This window comes from Canis lupus, chromosome 5 (assembly GCF_048164855.1).
Source record: "Canis lupus baileyi chromosome 5, mCanLup2.hap1, whole genome shotgun sequence".
Classification (NCBI taxonomy): Eukaryota; Metazoa; Chordata; class Mammalia; order Carnivora; family Canidae; genus Canis; species Canis lupus.
The window spans coordinates 23,460,742-23,486,414 of NC_132842.1; the positions used below are offsets into that span (position 1 = coordinate 23,460,742).

The 25,673-nt window shown below is 39.0% G+C and overlaps 1 protein-coding gene across 4 annotated transcripts in view; it reads right to left on the reverse strand.

Moving 5' to 3' along the window:
- The window catches only part of PRPF18 (pre-mRNA processing factor 18), a 54,359-nt gene extending 32,012 nt beyond the window's left edge, over positions 1 to 22,347 (reverse strand). For 2 of the 4 annotated variants that reach the window (XR_012030968.1, XM_072825773.1), the window contains exons 1-4: positions 22,170 to 22,347; positions 4,239 to 4,316; positions 4,100 to 4,126; positions 950 to 1,054 (exon numbers count right to left, since the gene is read on the reverse strand). Coding sequence is in view for 3 of the 4 variants with exons in the window: in XM_072825773.1 (XP_072681874.1) it covers positions 950 to 1,054; positions 4,100 to 4,126; positions 4,239 to 4,316; positions 22,170 to 22,235 (276 nt within the window). In the remaining variant the exon portion in view is untranslated. Of the gene's footprint in view, positions 1 to 949; positions 1,055 to 4,099; positions 4,127 to 4,238; positions 4,317 to 21,359; positions 21,609 to 22,169 lie in introns of those variants that run through there. The other 2 variants (XM_072825774.1, XM_072825775.1) reach the window with 2 other exon arrangements.
- Between the last annotated feature and the right edge of the window lie 3,326 nt (positions 22,348 to 25,673).

Sequence of the window (25,673 nt, forward strand, 5' to 3'; positions counted from 1 at the left end):
TGTTTTGGCTTTTTAAGAAAAGTAACAGTTGATACTGACCAGAGTATAGACAAGCACTGTAGTACAAACTGGTACAATAGGTCTACAGAGCCCTGTGATGATATGTATCCCAAGCCACAGAAATGTACAGTCTTTAGTCACCAGACTCCAGAATCATGGTTCCCACAACTTGTCCAAAAGGAACAATCATACATTAGTATGCACGCAATGACATCTGTATAAAGATGTTTATCTTACCTACGATTTATTTATATTAGGGAAATGCTGAAGCAATCAAAACGATCACTACTCTCTGGTTTTTAAAATAATGTTTTTAAAATATTACAGGAAATTACATAGTCATAAAAATTATACAGATCTCTGTTTTGACCTAGAAAGAGATATTAAAAGTTACAAAATGTATATTTAAAATAATTTTGAAAAATAAGTATGATTTCAAATATGTATTTTAGAACAATGTGTTTACTTTTTAAGGTTTAGAAATGTGTGTGTGTGTGTGTATACACACACACACACACACACACACACTTCTAAAAGATTTTACTTATTCATGAGGGACAACACAGAGAGAGGTAGAGACCATAGGCCAAGGGAGAAGCAGGCTCCCTGCGGAGAGCCTAACACAGGACTCAATCCCAGGACGCGGGGATCATGGCGTAGGCCAAAGGCAGACACTCAATTGCTGAGCTACCCAGGCATCCCTAAAAAAAAAAAAAATATATATATATATATATATATTTTTTTTTTTTTAGAAAAATATATTCTTTTAAAAGTTTAAGGGTATCAAGAAAAGCAGAGATTAATTCAGAACCTCATGAAGAAAACTGGCTAGCTGCTCAATATTTCAGTTCAACCAGACATATTATAGAGGCAATAATGACATAAAACTTCCTGGAAAGAACTGGAGATAAATGCTCTTGAGATGGTTTTTTCATAAAGACAAACTTACCTCTTGCCTGGAAAGAGTCATGGGTAACTTTTCCTCTGCCAGTTCAAGTTCTAGCACTGGATTCGAAGAAGTTAATGGTTTCTGGTCCTCTTCTTTTGGCTGTATCTGTATTAATAGGCAAAAGAAATCCTATTATTCAGCTTTTAAAACATAATAATAAAGCTAATATTTATCATTCTGTGCATTAACTGGTCTTGGAAATTAAACATGTTTTAAATATTGAAGGTTTTCTAAATGTACCACCAAGGAAAAAGGTCCCAATAAATGTACATGCTTTTGAAAGCTCATCAAAATTCTCCATTTCAGGGACACAGGAGCAAACATGCACACAGGAGACCACATTCTTGCTATTAAAAAAATGACAGAAATATAATGGTTTACAAAATCAAAAACTTTTAAAAGGGCTGAAACGCAGACTCCTTTCTCCCTAGAGTATAAAGAATTTTATTTTCTTAAAAACAATCAACTTGCTTCTCTTTGAAAAAATCATCTTACGGGCTTCTCTGATCCTGTTTTAAATGATCCGATAAGCCTTGGGTTATAAACAAAGACAAAAACAAAAAAACAAAAAAACAAAAAAAAAACAAAAAACTGCTCTCCAAGAAACCTGTAAAGCCTCAGGCTCCTGCTTTATCCTGCCCTCCTTTTTGAAAGGTAGGATTCCAAGTGCACCAAAATCACTGCTGGACATGTAGAAACGCTCCAAAGGTATGGAGAATTTGCCCCCAGACCGAGCTATGGACCCCGGGGGGGGGAATAACAGCACCACACACAACCTGACAATGGCAACCTTTCTACTCATGCGACACAGAGTACACATTTCTATACAAAAGGACCTGCAGGGGGAAAATTAAAATCTCTCCATGTGTTTTCTTGAGTCTGCTGCCCAGCTCACAGTTTAGGAAAATTAAGTTCAGCAATGTATAAGGTGTGCGTGGTCTGGAAAAACATACTGAAACATGGTTTCCCATCTGATCATGAGACTTATCTAAAATGCCAAAAAAAGATTAAAAAAAAAAAAAAACACATAAAAGGCCAACATGAAGGAAAAAACATTCCATTAAGAAAGGCGACATGGTTGGGGCACCTGGGTGGCTCAGAGGTTGAGTGTCTGCCTTTGGCTCAGGTCCTGATCCCGGGGTCCTGGGATCAAGTCCTGCATTGCGTTCCCCGCAGGGAGCCTGCTTCTCCCTCTGCCTATGTCTTTGCCTCTCTTTCTGTGTCTCTCATGAATAAATACATAAATCTTAAAAAAAAAAAAAAAGAAAGAAACAAAGAAAGAAAGAAAAAAGAAAGGCTACATGGTTAAAATGCTATTATTTCTGATTCTGTAGTTAATGGCTAAAGGTTATGTTAACCAGTGTTACCAGTGCTGACAGAAAATTGAAGTAAAAAACTGGGGATTCCTGGGTGGCTCAGTGGTTTAGCGCCTGCCTTTGGCCCAGGGCCTGATCCTGGAGTCCAGGGATGGAATCCCACATCAGGCTCCCTTCAATGGGGCCTGCTTCTCCTTCTGCCTGTGTCTCTGCCTCTCTCTCTGTGTCTCTCATGAATAAACAAATAAAATCTTAAAAACAAACAAAAAACAACTAAACTGTCTGTTCACAAACCAAATCAGCATCAATCCTCATAAATGGTAACTATATTTCATAAAGGAATAAAAGTAATAAATGCTGTATTTTCATTATTACCAAGAAGGAAATATTAAACACATTTTAGAAAGAAAACCCTTAACCTTCGTTTTTAAGCATAAAAACGGGTATTTCCCCCAAAAATCTCAGGATGAAAAGCATTTTTAATTATAGAATGCCAGTTAATCACTTTTAGGAAAAGATCTAAGACATTTTGTCAGCAGGACTCAATGTTACAAGCAGTATCTTTAACTGTAGTTATTCTGCTTCAGTGCTTCTATCTAAGCAAGAAAGTACTGACATATCACTGAAGCAATCTAAACAAAGCAAAGCTGCCCCTGTTTTAAGTTATTTTCCTACCTTACCATAAAGTTGAAAAGGTTCAAATTTAGAGATCTGGGAAAGCAACAAGTCAGCAGACTAAGCCCATAGTCAATGATTCTCATTCCAGATCAAGTGTAAGTTAGACAACGATGGGCAAGCAAAAGATGAAAATTCTTCTGAGTAGCTATTCGACGGCTATTTACATAAATTGTGTTTTAATTTCCTAAACTGGAAGCAAATGAAATCAATATATTTATGAAAAAATATCAAAATACAAATGCAAACTTTTGTATTTTAGAAATCAGAAACGTAAAACTCCATTTCCAATACTTGCCCTCTGCCAACACTACAAAACCAAACCAAATGCACATACATTCCTCATGCTTCTAGAAATGCTATGCCAGATAATTTCTAGAATTCTCCCATAACATGCACAAGATTATCATATTATACATGTTTCACAAGCAAAAAGTTGATGTCAAATTTACAATCTGGCAAAAAAGTATTCAACAGAACCTCTGAATTTTGTTTCAAAAATTATCAAACTAGATATAGTCTTCTTTGAAAATAATTTCAACTTCACCTCATAACATTTAATCCCTCCCAATAAAAACCCCATATATTGTTCAACCATGATAATAGTTGAGTAAAATAATAACAGGGTAACCCCAAGGATACTTTTAGTCATGGTTCTAAAATATACAGTCTTCCAGACAACTCATTTGTTTCTAACAAATATTTCTATACATTTTCTAACAGTAGACAAAGCAGCATCTGATATGTGGTACCTTATTACACAAAAGCATATAAATGCTGTATCGCATTCTATCTCAGGCAGAGGTACTTGGGACCAAAAGGAATTTATTAGCAATGCCAAATAAAAATAATGGTTTAAAATATTCAAGTGGAAGAGGGGAAATACCACTAGTAATACCACTGTGGCTGAATGAATAAAATAACTGAAACCTCTTAAAACAGACTTTTATTGGGAGAGGTAGGGAGAGGAGTGGTGGTGGTGATGAAGATGAGGCAGTATCAGATCCAGGAATTAAATTTAAAAAAAAAAAAAAATCAAGCTTTAATCTCAAGCCACTTCATGCTGTCCACAAAAGCCAAACCATTCCAAGCCAAAAGTCATGCATGGATTTTCCTGAATTCAAGATTTAAAAAAAGAAAAAAGAAAAAAAGCTCATACCTCTCCAGATGGCTTCTCATTTATAGGCTAATGTATAATATTGATAAATTGAACAGAGATCAATAATTTTGTCACTTTAACAGCAGTAAAAATGTAAACTCAGAAATGTACAATGAAACAGAAAAGCAAGCACTCATACCTTGTAGCCACATCTTTCAAAATAGGCTTCCTCTTCTTTTTTCGCAAGTTCACTACGCTTGAAATACTTTTTATTTTCCTATTGAAGAAAAAAGTACATTAGTAGGTCCCCAGGTAATATGTCATGTTCCATAGTCCACCTAAAAACACTCCAGTTTTTCAAAATCATGATCAAGTTTGATTCTGTAGAGATCATACTGATTTCACGAACATGGCACCTGTCCTCTAGCCTGCTCTAAATATGAAGTATTGGGTGGCAGTAACTGGGTGATGGACATTAAGGAGGGCACATGACGTTATCAGCAGGGGTTGTTATATGCAACGAATGAACTACTGAATTCTACATCGGGAACTAATGATAAACTATATGTTAACTAACTGAATTTAAATAAAATAAGTTAAATAAATATTAAGTATTTTTCTTACAGTATCTTTTTAACAGGCATAACAAGAAGAAACCAACAATATTTTCCAAATGTTCACATTGTTTTGATTTTATTTCCCAATGTTTGGGTTCAATGATAATTTCTACAAGTGGATTCATTATGAATCACATAAAATAGAACACTATTTTCTCCCAACAGAAACAACTAAACAAAAATTATGGTTAACTGTATCTGACATTTAACTTCCATTTACCCAGAGAGCTCCAAAGATGTATCCAAATTTTTTTTTGTCATTTGGAATCTTTTTGTATCAATTGTATTTGTATTAATGAGGTCTCAAAATCACATTAATTCCTAATCTAGACACAAAATGGTTTGAGAATCTTTACTAAAAAAAATCGTTTAAAGCTATTTGTTTTATAGGATTCAATGTTATGAGACAAGCTCTAAATCTGTAGGAGGAACAAATGTTCGTTCTTTCTGTACCACATACATTATTCTCATTGTTAAATCTAGTCCCTAATTTGGACATCGTTACTGTCTACAGCTATGCCTCTTGGATATTATTCCACTAATGATTCAGCTCAAATAAAGCTCCTGCTCTCCTTCATTAGTAATTATAATTGTACCTCAAGATACCTCCATACATATTTAGCACTTCACAGTTCCCAAGCTCATTCACTCTGACAATAATCATGGATGCTAATAAGATCATGACAAGAACGGTTGATGATGAACAATGGACAACTCATGCTGCCACACTTGAAGGCAGCAGTCAAGTCTGGCATCAGGAAAACATTATGTGTCTCCTACATGATACACACAGGAAGTATACAGCGCATCTACAAAGTATTCTTGCCAAAGAGCTGCGAGGTCTCATTACGTTTTTTAAATTTTTTATTTAAATTCTATTTATTTAACATACAGCACATCACTAGTTTCAGGAGAATTTAGTGACTAGTGATTTGCATATATAACACCCAGTGCTCATTACATGAAATGCCCTCCTTAATTCTCATCACTTGGTTACCCCATCTCCTCACTCACCTCCCCCTCCAGCAACCCTCAGTTTCTTCCCTATAGCCAAGTCTTATGGTTTGCCTCCCTGTTTTTATTTTTCCTTCACTTCCCCTATGTTCATGTTTTGTTTCTTAAATTCCACGAGCAAATTGTATGGTATTTGTCTTTCTCTGACGGACTTATTTCGCCGCTTAGCATAATGCCCTCTAGTTCCATCCACTTTATTGCAAATGGCAAGATTTCCTTATTTTTAATGGCTCAGTAATATTCCAGTGTGCATGTATGTGCCTGTATACACATCTTCTTTATCCATTCATCTGTTGATAGTAGGTCTCATTTCTAGTTTATAAGAAATGTAAGGAATAGGGAAATAAGCTAAACACCATCACTAAATAAGCAATTAAACACTGGCACATTACCAACTAGCCAGTTTTTCCAAAAAGTTAATGGCATAAAAAAGGGGGGGGGGGAGATGTTCTTGATTAAAAGAAACCAAGAGTCATAGTAAATAAATGCAATGAGTGGACTGTGTGGATTGGATTTGAACAAACCAACTGTAAAAACACGTATGTATATATTTTAATTCAACTGAGGACACGAACATGAGAGGACTATTTAATGGTATTAGAGATAAATAATTTTGCTGGGTGTGATCACATCTGGTTTATAAAAGAACATGTTCTTTCTAGAGTTACAAGTGTTAAGACAGGAAGAGACGAGGGTTCATTATAGAATTCTCTTTTTGTATATGTTTAAAATTCTCATAATAAAGAGTTTTGTTTTAGTTCATTAATTCAATGAACATTTACTGACTCCTCTATCACACACTCAGCACAGCTTTACAGATATAAAGTTGAAGTATTCCCTGGAGTAAGGAACTGACAGCACCATCCCAACATCAAAGCTACCCTGAGAAAGTTGGGAGCAAATAATATTAATCCCAGTTTAGATGTAGAGACTTGAGAGTTAGAAAGGGCAGGGGACATTCTCACAACTTACTGAGCTTCACACACAACTAGAACTCTGGTGAAATCCCTTAAACTGTCCAGTATTGCAAGCTACAGATCTTCATTCCCAAAATCCTATCCCAGCATCACCAATTGTTTCTTTTGACTACACAGCATGTAGCAGTCATATTTCATATAAATAAGCTGACAAGCATACTGGTATCCTCTCAGAAAGAGCAGATATACATGAAGAAAGTAAAGGACTCTCCAGGCCAGAGTCTGTGCTGGCATCTTTTACTACCATGCCCCAATTCTATGGAATACACCTAAGAAAATCTTAGTCTACAACATGGCTTCTCAAAATGTGGTTCATGGACCTTTGGGGGGTCCCTGAGACCTTTTCAGAGGCTCTACAGGGCCAGACATATTATCATAATAATACTAAGAGATCATGTGCTGGCTGCCCTTTTCACTGTGTTCACACTGGCACTGACAATACAAAAGCAATGGTGAGGAAAACCACTGGAACCTCAGCATAAGGAAAGGTAAGTATTTATTTAGGTCTCAGAGTTCATTGTATGCTTCATCTTTTAATATTTGGTATGATGAAATCAAACATATAAAATAAAAAAAAACACAAAAACATATAAAGTAGTTCTGCTACATAATAAAGTAGGATAGTTGTCTCCTGTTTGGCAGACTTTTTCTCAAAACTGAACAAAGCAAGTCTGTCACTAAAAGGACAATGATAGGATTTGTTGCCAATGATAAAATTCCATCTTTCAAGTAAAAATGAGAATGGGGTAAACTTGCAGCCATCACTGTGAACTTGATGGCTTCCCAATACTTAAAAGCTTTTCTGATGAATCAGTGGTGATATTAAGGAATGTCACTTTTTTATATCATCTAATGCAACATAGCAGCATGCAGAAGATCTACATGACTCAACAAACTATGACAGTACAGAGTCAACAAGTTCCAAAATTATGCATAGGCAAAAGATTTATGAGCAGAATAAATCAGAATAATCTGGAGCATAATAGATCAATAGACTGTAACATACAAAAAGTTCAGTGATGAAGGGGGTAGGGAAGACCAATGGCTGGCTCAGGTGATGAAGCATGGGACTTGATCAAGGGGTTTTAAGTTCAAGGCCCGCACTGTGTGTAGAGATTACTTAAAAATAAAATCCTGAGGAAAAAGAAGTTCATTGATAACGGTAAGAATCCATATTCTCATCTTTAAGAAATTTACCATTTGTGTTTTGGTATAGTATCAATCAAAAAAGAATAGCCACAATTATCCAAAAAGGCTATTATTTTTTTTTAATTTTTTATTTATTTATGATAGTCACAGAGAGAGAGAGAGAGGCAGAGACATAGGCAGAGGGAGAAGCAGGCTCCATGCACCGGGAGCCCGACGTGGGATTCGATCCCGGGTCTCCAGGATCGCGCCCTGGGCCAAAGGCAGGCGCCAAACCGCTGCACCACCCAGGGATCCCCCAAAAAGGCTATTATTAAAATACTACCGTTTCCAACTACCTAGCTGTGTGAAGATGATGTTTCTTCATATACTTGAACAAAAACAACATATTGCAACAGGCTGAAAGGAGAAACAGGAGAATCCAACTGTCTTCTGACATGCCAGGGATTAAAAAGAGATTTGCAAAAATGTAAAACGTCATTCTTATTGCAATTTTCTTTTAGAAAATACAGTTTTCATTAGAACATCATTTATGTTAGCACACATGGGTTTATTGTGGTATGAAACAGAAGTCAACATGGAATATAAGCATTTTTAAACTTCCCAGTTTTAATTTTTAAATTCCTTATTATTTATTTTTTGAGAGGAAGAACACACACATGTGGGAGGGGGGCGGTTGGGGAGGGGGAAGGAGAGAAAGAATTTCAAGCAGGCTTCACATCCAAGTCATGATCTCATGACCTAAGCCAAAATCAAGAGTCACTTAACTAACTGTGAACCTTAACTGACCTGTTAGCCACCCAGGTGCCCCTAAATTTCCCACTTTTAATTTCTAACATAGAGTAATTATCAATAAACACATCATACAGAAACAAAAGCTCTCTGAAGCCATCAATTAAGTATGTAAAGGGGTTTCGAAATCAAGAAGTAAGAACCAAGGTCCTAGGAGAATCCCTTTGTTGGCTCTCCCCATGCTGGTACCCCATGCGCTACATAATGTTGGGAAACCGCTTGGGCCTCAACATTGCCTACTGATCCCGGTGTATTTATCCACTCAATATGCTCTCCTATTCTCTACAATGACCAGTACACAATCTCTACTCTCTTATCCCTTCATTTCCCCCCCTCACTCTCAGCAACTGACTAAACCACTCTGTTACAGAGAAAAGGAAAGCCACTGAATGCCAAGTCGTCCCAGCACCAGTCCTTCCCTGGCTCTGTACCAATCCTCTCTTCATTTCAAAATGGAAAAGGAAATCCTCATCCTGCCTAATGCCAATCTCTTCCAGCTGCACCCCAGATCTCAAGTCCCCTCCCCCAACCCTGCCTTCCTCAGGAACTTCTCAATTATACATCTGCTCTCTTGCATGGGCACCTTCTCCCTCTCTACTGGCTCCTGGCCATCACCACTTAAGTATGCTATGCTTAAGACTCTCCAACCTTAATTATTCTTCCCTCTGCACTAGGTACAGAGCTGAGTGCCATTTACAGCAGAACGAACTGTTTTGTCTCCATTTCCTCACTTCCAATTCTCTTTGCAGCCACTCAACAACTTGGCCCCTCTTATTATTCCTCTGAGGCCATCAACAATGTCTAAGGTGCAAATGTAGAGTCTTTCTGACAGACCTCAGGCAGTCTTTGGTTCCCAGGCTAACTCCCTCCTGCAATAGCTACACTATTGGCTGTCAGGCAACTTTTCTTCTTTCTTCCTCACTTACTGGTTTGTTCAGATTTCCTATTTCTTGTATTTTTTTAGATCCTTTTAATCATTTACTTCACTTCGATTTTTCAATTTACTAGAACAGAAGACATTATTCTCCCTAATGATTTTATTTTCCAGTATCTTCCATATTGGTAACTACAGTTCCTCCCTTTATTGTTTCAATTCAAAATTTTGTCCAGTTCTGTTTAAGTTCTTTAAAATTAAGCTGCTTTTATATTTTGATAAATTTAAAAAGGCAAGTGCAGAAGAGTGGATCTAGTATGCTACTATATGTATTTAAAAAAGAAAGAATATCCACCTACTTGCTTCTTTTCCACATTGATTTCACATAGATGTTAGCTGCTGTGGAGGTGAATCCAGAAGTCCGGAGACAAGTGTTAGAAGGAAACTTTATTGTATCCTCCTTCAGTAGATTTGGAATTTTGAATCATTTGAATTATTTAATTTTTTAAAGATTTTATTTATTTATTTGAGCGCACATGCACGGGCTCGGGCTCACGCACTAACAGGAGTGAGGGGCAGAGGGAGAGAGAGAACAGGAGACTCCTCGCTAAGCAGGGAACCCAAAACAGGGCTGATCCCAGAACCCTAAGATCATGACCTGAGCCGAAGGCAGACACTTAACCAACTGAGCCACCCAGGTGCCCCTGAATGAATTATTAACAATGACATTTTCAAATTTTTCATTTTGGAATTATAATGAGAAATATTTTGCTTTGTACTACATGACCATTTATTTCATGACATTAAAGGATGCCTAAAACAAAAGGTTATCCACCATGTTTCACTCTTTATATACCTTCTATTTAGAAAAAAAGCAGTTTAAAAGAGCAAATAAAACTTCTCTAACTATAAAACATTATTTTATAAAGTACACCGAAAATACACTTTGAAATATAAAGTGCTGAGGACACATTTATGGTATAATTTTTTTAAAAGATTTTACTTATTTATTCATGAGAGACAGAGAGACAGAGAGAGAGAGGCGGAGACATAGGCAGAAGGAGAAGCAGCCTCCACACAAGGAGCCTGATGTGGGACTCGATCCTGCGACTCTGGATCACACCCTGAGCCGAAGGCAGATGTTCAACTGCTGAGCCACTCAGGTGTCCCCATTTATTATATAATTAAAATTGTAGAATATTAACACTTAAATGTCAGTGATACAGCCCCTTTATAGGTAATAACTCAGGTTAGATAACTTGTCCACATTTAAAGAGCTATCTAGGAATGCAGCCACAATTAGATTTTACAACTTGTTTATTTTACAAATTTCCTAACTATATTCAAAATTTTCAGTTTGTTGAATTAACTATGGAATGAATGCATAATAAAGACTTACATACACAAAAGTCTAAAAGTGGTTGGCATACATTTTAAGACAGCATATGAACGAATGCTTTAAATCTCTTTGGATTCTCTCCTAAAACACCTAACATTTTATTGGCCCTTTTACCCTGACAGATTTTAAGAACAACATGCAAAGAGCATACATAAAAGTGCTTCTCCTTTTTAAGACAGAACCTAATTCCTACATGCTGCTTCACAAATGTTATTCTTAGACTCTATCCAAATTATACTTTGTAGATTATCAAACAGAGTCATAGGTCTAAAGTACAGAAACCTATCTACCACGTCACCTAAAATGTCTGCCCACACTAATAAAGGAAAATCAAAATTTAAAACATTCAACCGTGACTATCAATATTTCACTAATTTACAATCAGCCTTCCTCAATCATGTTAAGGTTTTTAGTGTTTATATAAATTGGATACAAACATCATCAAGAGCTCTACAAAAACACGCTGGAAAGCCAACATACAGCCTGAATATGCAATGCAAGACACTTTTTGAGGTGTCTGGGTGGATCAGTTGATTAAGCATCTAACTTGCGATTTCGGCTCAGGCCACGGTCTCAGTGTCTTGTGATCAAGCCCCACTCGCTGAGTGTGGAGCCTGCTTAAGATTCTCTCTCTCTCCCCCTCCACCCCTTCCCTGCTCACACACTCTCTCGAGCATGTCCTCTCTTTAAAAAATATAAAGAAATGAAAAAAAAAAAAAAAAAGAAATGATGCCTTAAATGACACGTTAGACCAGCTGGATGTAACAGATACATAAAGAACATTCCATCCAAAAGCAAAACAGACATTCTTCTCAAATACACATGGAACATTCTCCAGGAGAGATCATGTATTAGGCCACAAAGCAAGTTTTAATAAATTTAAAAAGGATGCAATCACACCAATCATCTTTTCCAGTCATAATGGTATGAAGCCAGACATCAATTACAAGAAGCAAATTGGAAATTTCACAAATATGCAGAGATTAAACAACATGTTACTGAACCAGTGAGTCAGTGAAATCAAAGGAGAAAAAAATTACACTCAAACAAATGAAAACGGAAGTACAACTTACTAAAATTTATGGCATGTGGCAAAAGCAGTTCTACGGGGAAAGCTCATATCAATACATGCTTACCTCGGGAAACAAAAAAAAATCTCAAACCACCTAACTTTACACCACAAGGAACTAGGAAAAGGACAAATGTATCCCAAAGTTTGTAGAGAGAAGGAATTAACAAATATTAGTGCAAAAATAAATGAAACTGATACTAAAAAGAGACCAAAGAAACTAAGAGTTGGTTTTTTTGAGAAGATAAATCAACAAATCTTCAGCTAGTTTTATCAAATAAAAGACAGTGCTGGAAAAAAATTATGAAAGATGCTACAACTGATACCACAGAAATACAAAAGATCCTAAGAAACTATTATGAACAATCATATGCCAACAAACCGGACAACCTAGAAGAAAAGGATAAATTTCTAGAAACTTGGAAACTTCTGAATCATCAAAAACTACAATATCTGAATTGACTGATTACTAGTAAGGAGATTGAATCAGTAATTAGAGACCTTCCCCAAAAATCACAAGTCCAGGACCAGATGGACCCACCAATTAATTCTACTAACCATTCAAACAAGTGATACTAATCCTTCACAAAAGTTTCAAAAAAAAAAAAAAAAATAGAGAAAGGAACCCTTCAAACTCATCTTATTAGGCCAGCATTACCAAAATACCAAAACCACACAAGGATCCCACAAAGAAAGAAAATTACTGGCCAATATTCCTGATAAATACAGATGCAAAAATCCTCAACAAAGTATTAACAAACCAAATTCAACAATATATTAAGAGAACCATACACCACGACCAAATGGAATTTATTCAGGGATGCAAAGATCATTCAACACCTGCAAATAAATGTGATACATACACCACATTAACAAAATGGAGAAAGAAAAAATATCTTATGATCTCAATAGATGCAGAAAAAGTATCTGACAAAATTCAACATCCATTTATGATAAAACCTCTCAAAAAAGTAGTAGAGAGGGACATACCAACATAAAAAAGGCCAAATATGAAAAGTCCACAGATAATATAAATGGTGAAAAGTTGAAAGCTATTCCTCTAAGATCAGGAATAAATCAAAGATATCAATTCTCATGACTTTTTTTTTTTAAAGATTTTATTTATTTATTCATGAGAGACACAGAGAGAGAGAGGCAGAGACACAGGCAGAGGGAGAAGCAGGCTCCATGCAGGGAGCCTGATGTGGGACTTGATCCCGGGACTCCAGGATCACACCCTGGGCCACAGGCAGGCGCTAAACCGCTGAGCCACCCAGGGATACCCCTCAATTCTCATGACTTTTATTCAACATAGTATTGGAAGTCCTAGCCACAGCAAATACACAAGAAAAATCCAAATTTATTAAAAGGTAAAACTGTCATTATTTGCAGAATTATATGTATAAAGTCCTAAAGACTCTCATATAAAACTCTTAGAGTAAATGAATTCAATAAAACCCCAGGATACAAAAATCAACATACACAATTTGTTTCTATGTACTAATAAAGTATCAGAAACAGAAATTAAGAAAATAATTCCATTTACAATTGCATAAAAATGAATAAAGTATTAAGAATAAATTTAACCAAGGAGGTAAAAGACCTATACCCTGAAAACTCTAAGACAGTGATGAAAGAAACTGAAGACACAAAGAAATGGAGGGACACCTGGATGGCTCAGTGGTTGAGCATCTGCCTTCAGCTCAGGGTATGATCCTGGAGACCAGGGATCGAGTCCCAAAACGGGCTCCCTGCATGGAGCCTGCTTCTCCCTTGCCTGCATCTCTGCCTCTTTCTCTGTGTCTCTCATGAATAAATAAAATAGAAAGAAAAGAAAGAAAGAAGAAAAGAAAAGAAAAAAGAAAAAAAAAAAGAAAAAAAAAGAAAGGAAGAAAGAAAGGAAGAAAGAAACAAAGATATTCTGTGCTCATGGATTGGAAGATTTAGTACAGGCTTATGTTGTTTTATTCACAGAAATTACGACTTTTACAATATGAAGATTTGTGGCAACCCTCCTTGAGCAAGTCTGTTGGTGCCGTTTTTCCAACAGCATTTGTGTCTGTGCCCTACTTGGTGCCTGTGCCCTATTTTGATAATTCTAGCAATTATTTCAAACTTTTTCACTTTTATTATTTTTGCTACGGTATCTGATCAGTGATTACAACTCACTAGAAGCATAAATGATGGTTAGCATATTTTATTTTATTTTTTATTTTTTTGTTAGCATATTTTAGCAGTATTTCTAAATTAAGCTATATTTTTATAGACATAATGGTACTGCAAACTTAATAAACAGTATAGTGTAAACTTAACTTCGATATGCATTGGGAAACCAAAAAACTCATCTGATTCACTTTATTGCAGTGATCTGGAACCAAAACCACAGTATCTCCAAGGTATGCCTGTACTGTGCAAAGGTCCATACCACTCAAAGCAATCTATAAATTTAATCCAATCCCTATCAAAATTATACTAGTAGTTTTTACAAAAATAGAAAACAATCCAAAGTTTTATGTGGAACCACCAAAGATCCCAATAACAAAGTAATTTTGAAAGAGAAAAACAAAGCTGGAAGTATCACTCTCCCTCATCTCATACTATGATATAAAGCTATAGTAATCCAAGCAGTAAGGTAATGGCATAAAAACGGATGAATGCAACAGAATAGAGAGCCCAGAGGGGTGCCTAGGTGGCTCAGTCAGTTAAGTGTCTGACTCTTGATTTCAGCTCAGGTCATCATCTCTTGGTTGTGAGAGCAAGCCCTGCTTCAGACTCTGCACACAGCAGTGACTCTGCTTAAGTTTCTCTCCCTCTCCCCCACTTGCTTGTTCTCTAAATAAATACATCTAAAAAAAAAAAAAAAAAAGAATAGGGCATCCAGAAATAAACCCATGCACATATAATCCATTAATTTACAAAAAAGGAGTCAAGAATAGGCAAGGAAAAGGTAGTCTCTTAAAAAAATGGAGCTGGATTACCACAAGCAAAAGAACTAACTATACTACTATGTTAAGCCATACACAGAAATTAACTCAAAATTGATTAAAGATTTGAATATAAGACCTGAAACCATGAAATTCCTAGAAGACATAGGCAGTAAGCTCTTTGACATCTGTCTTGACAAGTTTTTGAATCTAACTCCAAAAGCAAAGGCAACAAAAGAAAAAATAAGTGAAACTACATCAACTAGAAAGTTTCTCCAAAGCAAACAAAATCATCAACAAAATGAAAAGGCAACCTACTGAATAAAAGATATTGTGAACTGCATATCTGATAAGGGGTAAGATCCAAAATATATAAAGAACTCCTACAACTCAATAGCATAAAAACAAATAATCCAATTTAAAAATAAGCAGAAGGTCTGAACGGATATTTTTCTGAAGATTACAGACAGCCAACAGACACATGAAAAAATGCTTATCAACATTACTAATCATTAGGGAAATGCAAACCAAAACCAGGAGATATCATCTCACACCTGTCCGAATACTATTATCAAAAGACAACAAATAACAAGCACTGGCAAAGATGTGGAGAAAAGGGAACCCTTGTGCACTCTTGGTGGGAATGTAAATTGGTGCAGCCACCTTGGAAAATAATGCGGAGGTTCCTCAAAAACTTAACAATATGTTCAGCAATTGCACTTCTGTGTATTTATCTAAGGAAAATGAAAACACCAAAAAGATGTCTACACCCTCGTGTTCATAGCAGCATTATTTTCAATAGCAAAGATATGGAAACAACTTGTCCATCGATGAATGAATAGATTAAAAGATGCATCTCTCTCTCTCTCTCTCGAGATCTCTCTCACACACAGAAAACCAAGTATTATTCAGCCATAAAATATGAAATCTTGCTATTTACAACAAACGGATGGACCTTGAGGGCATCACGCTAAGTAACTCAAATAACTCCAGAAAGTGCAAATGAAAGCCAATCAGTGGTTGCCCACGGACAGGGTGGATGTGGGATGCAGGCAGCAGCAGGAAGGTGGGATTACAAAAGGGTAAAAGGCAACTTTGGGAAGAGATGTTCATTCTCTTCATTGTGGTGAAAGTTGCACAGGTGTACATGTATGTCTAAATGCACCGACTGAACATTTTAAATGTGTAGTTTACTGTATGTCAATTATACCTCAATAAATTAGGCTGTTTAAAAATAAAATATCACAGCAAGAGAATAAAGAGGACAAAGGGGAAGAGGAGGACAAAAAAAGAAATAAGAAAAAACTAGCAGTAGTGGTGACAGGATTTACCTCCCCTGACCTTGAGACTCAACATAATGCTACAGAAATCAAAAGACGGTCCAGCAGTGGCATAAAGATCACTAAATAGCTTACAAGAATACGAGTGAGCACCCAGAATGGAACCATACACAATTATTTTATTTCTAAAGACACCAAAACAACCCAAAGGGAAAATTATGTTCAGTAAATGGTGCTGGAACAATTGCATATCCACATGGAATGCAATAAGCCACATCACTACCTCACATCATACCAAAATATGGATTCAAAATTGTTCAGAACTCTCTATTAAATAAAAACATAAAGCTTTTAGGATATAAGAATACTTTAGCCTCTTGAATTAACACCTAGGAACAGAGTGACTGGATTATATATAGGAGTATGTTTAACTTTTAAGAACTGCCAACCTTTTCTCAAGCTAGTTATACTCTCTTATATTCCCAGACAGGACACACAAAACAATAACCATAACAAACTGATAAGTTGGGCTTTATCAAAATTCAAAGATTTGCTCTTCAATAAACACTATTAAGAAAATGAACAGAGGGGAGCCTGGGTAGCTCAGTTGGTTAAGTGTCCAACTCTTGTTTTCAGCTCAGGTCGTGAGGGGCAGCCCCATGTCAGGTTCCCCACTTGGCAGTTTGCTTCTCTCCCTCTGCTCCCTTAGCTCTTTCTCTCTCAAATAAATACATCTTAAAAAAAGAGAAGGAAAGGGAAAAGAGAAGAGAAAAAGAAAGAAAATGAGTAGAAGACCTATAGTCTGGGAGAAAATATTCACAAAACATATCTGACAAAGCCTAGCATCCATGTTATTATGAAAAATTCTTTCAACACAAGGAAAAAACCCCAACCCAATTAAAAAATATGCAAGCAATTTTTTTTTAATTTATTTATGATAGTCACGCAGAGAGAGAGAGAGAGGCAGAGACATAGGCAGAGGGAGAAGCAGGCTCCATACACCAGGAGCCCGACGTGGGACTCGATCCCAGGTCTCCAGGATCGCGCCCTGGGCCAAAGGCAGGCGCCAAACCGCTGCACCACCCAGGGATCCCCATATGCAAGCAATTTTAACACTTTACAAAGGAGATACAAAAAACCCAACAACAACAACAAAAAAAAAAAAAACCCAAAACCCAAGAGAGATACAAATGGTAAAACAAACAAACAAACCATGAAAAGCACTATCATCATTATTAGGCAGATGAGAATTAAAACCACAACGCGGGGGATCCCTGAGTGGCTCACCGGTTTAGCGCCTGCCTTCAGCCCAGGGTGTGATCCTGGAGTCCCGGGATCCAGTCCCATGTCAGGTTCCCTGCATGGAGCCTGCTTCTTCCTCTGCCTGTGTCTCTGCCTCTCTCTCTCATAAATAATTAAATAAAACCTTTAAAAATAAATAAATAAAACTACAACACGGTATCACTACACATCCTCCAAATGGCTGAAATTAAAAAGACTGACAACACAACTGCTCTCAGGAATGGAGGACATCTGAACGAACTCTGCTGCTGGAGGTGTAACAGGGTCCAAGCACTTTGGAGAAGCATCTGGTGGCTTTTTATAAAAGCATGTATGTACTCTATGACCTAGCAGTTCTACTCCCCAGCATTTCCCGAAGAGAAATGAAAACATGACACTTCTAGAGAAGTTCCTGGCAGCTCTGATCTTAAGAGTCAAATCCTGGGAAGAGCCATGGTGTCCAAACTCAAAAGAATGATTTCCCAAACTGGGTCTATTTATTTAATGGAATACTGTGTGTGTGGGCGGGGGGGGGGGGGGGGGGGAGCAACTGATACATGCAACATGAATACAACTCAAAACATTATGACTAAACAAAGTGGAACACAGCAGAGTGCCCAGTAGGACTCCACTTCTGTGAAGTTCTACAGCAGGAAAAACCAACCAACCAGCAGTAGTGGCTTCTGGGGGTGGGAGGCAGAGGGAATGCCTGAGAAATGGAACGAGGGAACATTCTGTATTCTGATACGAATGGGCCTACACAGGTATATGTATTTGTCAAAATTCACTGATCTGTGTTATTTCTTACTATATAAATTTGTGCTTACACATAAAAAGAAGTATAAGCAAACACTGAAGTGTGACTAATGATGCACAGCAAGTTGTTTAGGGGTAAAGTGTACCAATGTCTGCAACTTGAAATAAATTAAGATTGTTAAATTGTTTTCATTACCCCATCTGCAGCCAAAAAAATTATGTTTGGTTCTGGAGGAGCTGCCTCACCTTTGGTCATTTCCAGGGAGTGTCCCAGCTTTTTATTGTTTTTGGTTTTTTTTTTAAAGATTTTATTTATTTATTCATCACACACACACACACACACACACACACACACAGAGGCAGAAGGAGAAGCAGGCTCCATGCAGGGAGCCCGATCCGGGACTCCAGGATCATGCCCTGGGCCGAAGGCAGACGCCAAACCGCTGAGCCACGCAGGGATCCCACAGCTTTTTATTGTTAATCTGTGAGAGTTGAAATAATACTTACCTTGTTAGTGCCCCTTCACCAAACTGTAGAGAAGCTACTGAAACAGACTATCCCCAATCCCAAATAAGTTCTGACTGCTCAAACTACTCTGAAGTAGTTTCTGCATTGTTAGACAAAGTAATGAATGGGCAGATAGAAAAATCATGATAAAGCAAATAGTTAAATGTTAACACAGAATCGACATGGTAGGCATGTGAGTTTCTAACTACAATTTTTTGAGTTTTCTTCAGTTGAAAAATTTCCAAGTAAAACAAAGGACAAAAATTCTACTCTGCAGATATCAAAATACACTATCAACAGGAAAGCAAAGTCTCTACCACACTGTTTTTTGACTGCACTAAAGGAAAACTTTCAGAGGCTACCCATTGAACATGAAATACAGAAGCTCAAGAAAATTACAGACTATTACAAAGAAAAGGATGAGAGGGCAGCCCGGATGGCTCAGCGGTTTAGCGCCTGCCTTCGGCCCAGAGCGTGATCCTGGAGTCCCGGGATTGAGTCCCACATCGGGCTTCCTGGATGGAGCCTGCTTCTCCCTCTGCCTGTGTCTCTGCCTCTTTCTCTGTGTCTCTCCTGAATAAATAAATTAAATTAAATTAAATTTTAAAAAAAGGATGAGAAAGACTGAAGAAAGCCAAGTCCAAAGAATTGAAAAAATGAAAAAGGTTTAATAGAGCCAGAACAACTCTGGTGCTACAGTATAATGGGCACAGTCTTTCACCAGCACAGAAATTACTAACCCTTGACCTTTTCAAGTCCAAGATCCTAAAAAGAAAAAAAAAAAAAAAAAAAAAAAGTCCAAGATCCTTTTAGCAATATCATAAAAAGGAGGAGATTAGAGGGGCACATGTAGAAAGAAGACTCGTCAAGACTGTCAAATGCTGTTGAGGTCAGTCTGGAGGTCACTGATATCCCTAATCAGAATCAATTCAGTACAGTTGCAGGAGCAGGAACCTTTGTGCATCATGTTAAGGAGTGTGGAGGAATTAAGACTTACTTTAAGAATCCTGGTTATAAAAACAAAACAAAACAAAACAAAACAAAACAAAAACCTGGGGCACTTGGGTGGCTCAGTGGTTGATTGATTGTCTGCCTTTGGCTCAGGTCGTGATCCTGGGTTCTGTGGGTTCCTGTGATTGAGTCCTACATCAGGCTCCCCAGAGGAAGCCTGCTTCTTCCTCTGCCTGTGTCTCTGCCTCTGTGGCTCTCATGAATAAATAAATAAAATCTTAAAAAAAAAAACTTGTTAAAGACAGGGGACATCAGTATGTTCTAGGACTGAAGGGGAAAAGCCAGAAAAGCCAGTAGACAGAAGGCACAGGAAGAGAGGAGATACGGGACATAAGGTTCCTGATGATCCTAAAAGAGATAAGCTGAGATCCAGTGAGCAAGTGGAAGGTTTGACCCAAGCTTAAATGATACCTCATGTCCCATTTCAACAGGACAAAGGGTGAGGAATATCTTGCCTGTTGGCTTCTCTATTTTCTGTGAAACTGGATGCATAGTCCTTAAAGGATCAAGCATGACTTTTTTTTAATCCTCTGTGGCACAGTGTAGTGTACATGGAAACATATAGAAAACATTCAGTAAATATTATTGGGGGAAAAAACAAAAGGTAAAATTCTACACAAAGACCATACTCATGAGTACAACAGAAATGAAAACCGCTAATTGTGCTCCACTGTTTCTGAAGCACTGGGTTTTCCATATAATGACGCTCCATGTTAGCTCATGATTCACCAACACCAGGACTCCAAAGCATTGTTATGAAGCAAGAGACTACACTTCTAAGTAGTTACACCAGGCAGATCATTTAGGACAGGTGACAGGAGGCTATTTTAGGAGCTTCCCCAATTTAACAAGGAGGCACTCACATTAAGTACTATTTCAACTCCCAGAAAAACAAAAAGCTGCAACCTCACTTGAAAGGACTAAGCTGAGGCAGCTCTTCTGAGGAACACTGTAGCACAGACAGGTGTTTTCCAACTACAGACAAGGTAATGAAAACAACACAGTGACCCCCAACCAGGATTTTTAAAAATCAAACAGAACGGATTAAAACATATGATAGAATCACACGTAGTTAAGCTAAGAACAGTTTCATGAAACTTTTTTCCATTATACCCACCAGAGCAAACTAAACATTTCTCATGGTGACTGGGGCGGTGAGAAATCTGAAAACCACCGATGGTTAAATCATCAGATTCTACATAAAATTATACAGTTACATTATCAAGAAATGAAATCTCGCCATTTGGGACATGGATGGCGCTAGAGTGCACCACACAAAGTGACATTAGGTCAGAGAAAGAGAGGGCAGCCGGGGGGCTCAGCGGTTTAGGGCCTGCCTTCGGCCCAGGGCACGATCCTGGGGTCCCACGTCGGGCTCCCTGCATGGAGCCTGCTTCTCCCTCTGCCTCTGTGTGTGTGTGTGTGTGTGAGAGATAAATAAATAAAATCTTTAAAAAAAAAAAAATGTCAGAGAAAGAGATACCATATGATCTCACTTCTCTATGGAATCCAAAAAAGGCAAAACAAACAAAGCAGAAGCTAATAAATACAGAGACAGAGTGTTGGGGGAGCGAAACAGGTGAAGGAGGCTAAAAGGTACAAAGTTCCTGTGACAAGATCAAGTCCAGGGCATGGAAAAGCACAGCCTTGGGAACACAGTAACAGGTCAATACCTTTGTCGGCGACACATGTTAACCTACAGGGCGGTCAGCATTTCCTGACGTCCGTAATCGTCGGATCCCTCCGCGATACCCCCGCAACCAACACAACCCTGAACGTCGGCTAAGCTTCCGTAAGACAGACTTCCCAGCTTTGACTTCTACCGTGGCAAGTATCCGTAAACACATCGAGAAAAGCTCTCTGGGATCCCCAATGATCGGGAAAAGTGTCCAGGGCCGCAGGGGCCCAGGGCCTTGAGAACCGCTGGTCTGGGGCTGTCATGCAACGCAGTCCTGAATATCCAGTTTACGGAAGCTTCTGTATCTCGCAATTCTCGCTCTCCTCTCACTCCGCTGTTTGTCCAGAACGGTGCCGGCCGCCCCATCAGCGAAGGGCCGGCCGGCCGACGGGCTTTCGTACGGGATGGGGCGGAGGCGGAGGGGGAGGGGGGCAAAGACGACGACATAATAAAAGCTCAGGTTTCCAGAGCAGGACGCAGTCCCAGATTTCACAGATACTTTTTTCCCAGCCGGGCACAAACCCTCAGTAAAACGACAGACGTGAGCCACCAGAACCGGGGCCCGTCCGCGGAATACGGACAGATGGGAGCGGGCGCAAGGGGCAGCTGGGGGGCATCCGCCAGAACCCCGGGGCTCGCTGCAATCCCGCGCCTCCCTGAGACTCGCAAGGGAGGCGTCCAAGGCGGGTCCGGGGGCCGCTCCCACCAAGCCCCATCCCCGCGCGGAGCCCGTCACCCCCCCCCCCGCCCCTACACCCACACACAGGTCGGCCCCCACGGCCTCACGACCCCCAAGGATCCTCACCACCAACAGGTTCCTGTCCTCCACCAGCTGCCGCTTCCGGAGGATCTCCGACTTCAGAACGTCCATGTCGCCGGCCCGGCTTACGCCCGAGCTTCGCCCTCGGGCCCCCGGAGCCGCCGACCCACCCCCGCCAAGCTCGCACCCCCGACGACGCCTGACGGCAGCCGCTTCCGGCGGAAGCCGACGTGAGCGAGAGGAGCGGAGGGAGCGCCCCGGGGCCCCTGCGGCTGGCGAAGCGGCTGTGGACGCGCGCCCCCTGGCGGCATCCTCCGGCAGCGCGCCTGCTTCACGCTAGTAGAGCTGCCCCTCACAGGAGGCTGGAACAGGAGCGCCTCCTGAAGCCCCTGCAGGTCGACGTGCTGTATTTTTTCATGAGCAGTTATTACACCTGCTTGTACCTGCTAGTTCAGGAGCAGAAGCCTCCGCATAAGAACGCTTCAATTATGTTAATTAGGGCCCGATCCTCTCTCATTAAACCGTTTCACATCAGAGTTCCCGAAGTTTACCTGGTTGCCAAAATGAGGTCACTGAAGTGGGAAAACCCTGAACGGTACTATTAGCTCCTAAGTACAGAACAAAGGGGCAGTGTTCACTGCCAGCCCGTTAAATTTCCTGTAAAGCTAAGCAACTACATCCACTTAATTCGTTTCAGAAGTAAATGTCTCTCTTCCTCAGTTCTAAACTGCTGCTAACAGGTCTTGGTGATAATTGAACACTTATCCCACACTAATTGAGATAATTTTTATGGTCATACATTCAGCAATCAAGATTTCTGATGACATGATTGGAGATGTAATCAAAAATTGTGTGTGTGTGTGTGTGTGTGTGTGTGTGTGTGTAAGTCTGGCACATGGAAAAAAAATTAAATTGTGGAGAAAAATTAGATCTAAGATTTTAATTTTAAGAAGACTCTGAGAACTGTTTACAAAGCTTTTATCTTGGGTTCTATGCCATTGAAGCTGGTTTTGAAATCCCAGATAAGTCATAACTGAACAATATTTGACATGTTAGTTTTCCCCCCTCAAAAAGGGAAGAAGTATCATTTAGTTCAGTCGATTGATACTGGGTAAGATGATTTATCAAAATAAAAGATGGCAGAGAACTGTTTGATCAATCTACAAAGTTTTTTTTTTTAATATTTTTTTTATTTATTTATGACAGTCACACAGAGAGAGAGAGAGAGAGAGAGGCAGAGACACAGGCAGAGGGAGAAGCAGGCTCCATGCACCGGGAGCCTGACGTGGGATTCGATCCCGGGTCTCCAGGATCGCGCCCTGGGCCAAAGGTAGGCGCCAAACCGCTGCGCCACCCAGGGATCCCAATCTACAAAGTTTTGTACACACCTGTGTGCTTGTGTGTTGGTTACATTTCATCTAAAAGATATCTGACTTTTACCAAAAATAAGTCAACATAGGAAATTAACTCGCCCTCTAACCTAAAATGCTGTGCTAATTTTTAGGGCTTTTGAAAGCTTAAAATATTTTATGAAGAAAAGGTCCTTGAACTAATAATAAACATGGCAACACTCTTATATGGCTATCCATCTCCTGAGTCACTTACTATTCACTAAGCAAATAATTAATTAGCATCTTCCTGGGTTTTTTAAGATTTTTTTTTTTTTAAGATTTTATTTATTTATTCATGAGAGCCATAGAGAGAGAGGCAGAGACAGGCAGAGAGGGCTCCATGCAGGGAGCCCAATGTGGGACTCGCTCCTGGGACTCCAGGATCACACACTGGGCCGAACGCAGGTGCTCAACCGCTGAGCCACCCAAGAGTCCCAAGATTTAATTTATTTTAGTTGAGAGAAAGAGAGCACAGACAGAGGGAAGGGAAGACTCCCCACTGAGCAGGAAGCCCAACATAGGGCTCGATCCCAGGATCCTGAGATCATGACCTGAGCCGAAGGTGGGCCCTTAACCCACTGAGCCACCAGGTGCCCCAGGATCTTCCTGTTTTAGAAATAAGAGATTATTACATACAAACCTCAATGAAGGACTGACAAGGGATGATGGAAGTTTACAGCAAAGAACAGCTGGCCAATGGGAGATTACAGTAAGTGTAAACCAGACAAAAAAACTAGCTACCTTAAACAGGCTCCTTTTAAATTTCAGATTCTCAGTGATTTTGATGTTTATGTAAACATGTGCTTTAAATCCTGATAAAGGCTTGAGGTGGAACAGTGAGAGATGTGTACTTGAACAAGCAAACTGATGAGCAAGTTTTTCAATACAGAAGGGAAAAAAGACGATGAGGAGAGAACCAAGTCATCCTAACTCTAAGAGAGAATGTGTTCATTTTCAAAATATGCAACCTGGAGCGCCTGGATGGCTCAGTCATCTGAGCATCTTGCTCTTGATTTCAGCTCAGGTCATGATCTCAGAGCATGAGATCAAGTGCCACCATCCACCCCATTCCAGACTCAAAGGAGAGTCTGCTTCAGATTCTCTCTCTACTTCTCCCTCCACCCCTCCCCCAGCTCATGCATTCTAAATAAATAAATAAATAAATAAATAAATAAATAAATAAATAAATAAGTGGTTTTCTTTAAATGCATGCCATTCCATCACAGTAGTTATTTAAAAAGTGAAATATTGTTACCGACCCAAATATCTTAAATAGGTGTATGGTTAAACAACTTATAGTTCATACATATGATAGAATAATCTGGAACATTAAAAACCATGTTTCAGAAAACATTCAATTATATGAGAATGCTCATGATATAGTGCTTAGTAAAAAAGCAAACTAATGAAACTAGAAATATAGCATTGGGGAGGCCGAGAAAAATCAAGGCCATTCCACCTCAAGTTTAGCATTAGCACAAGTACAGCCATCTTAGGCCCCTGTGAATAAGAGCTGAACTTTATAGGAAAAACTGCAGAATGTCCTTGCCAGGCAATCCCATATCAGAAAGACAACAGAGCTCACGCCCATGGTAGAAAGTCCCATATTAGAATGAGAACAGAGCTCAATGCCCTGAAAGCCCCATATCAGAGTATAAACAGAACTTGAGAAATTCCTCCACCCCTTCTGAAAATCCCCTAGACCAGCCTATAAAAAACCCAGCTGTAACCCACTTCGGGGTCCAAGTCCCTGCCCCTCTGTGTTGGGTATACTTGGATCCAAGCTCGAGCTTGCTAATAAACCTTCGTGCGCTTGCATCCGTGTAGGCTTCATGGTGGTTTCTCGGATTCGCAATCTTGGGCACAACAGCATATGGTCTCTTTTTGGTTAGAAAAGCATATAAACTTAGAAAAAATGGAAGGAAACATATCAAAATATTGGCTTTTCAAGAGTAACTGCTGGCGATTCTTCTTTTCTTCTTCACACCATAACTTGATACAAATTCTATAATTTGGAGAAAATATCCAGAAAGCTGTCATTTTCTGTTTTAATTACCGCAATTCCTTATACATTTTCCCAGAGTAACTACTTTAGAAATTATGTATGATAACACTTGAATAATGACAATAAAAGAAAGCAAAGATTGGACATAAAATA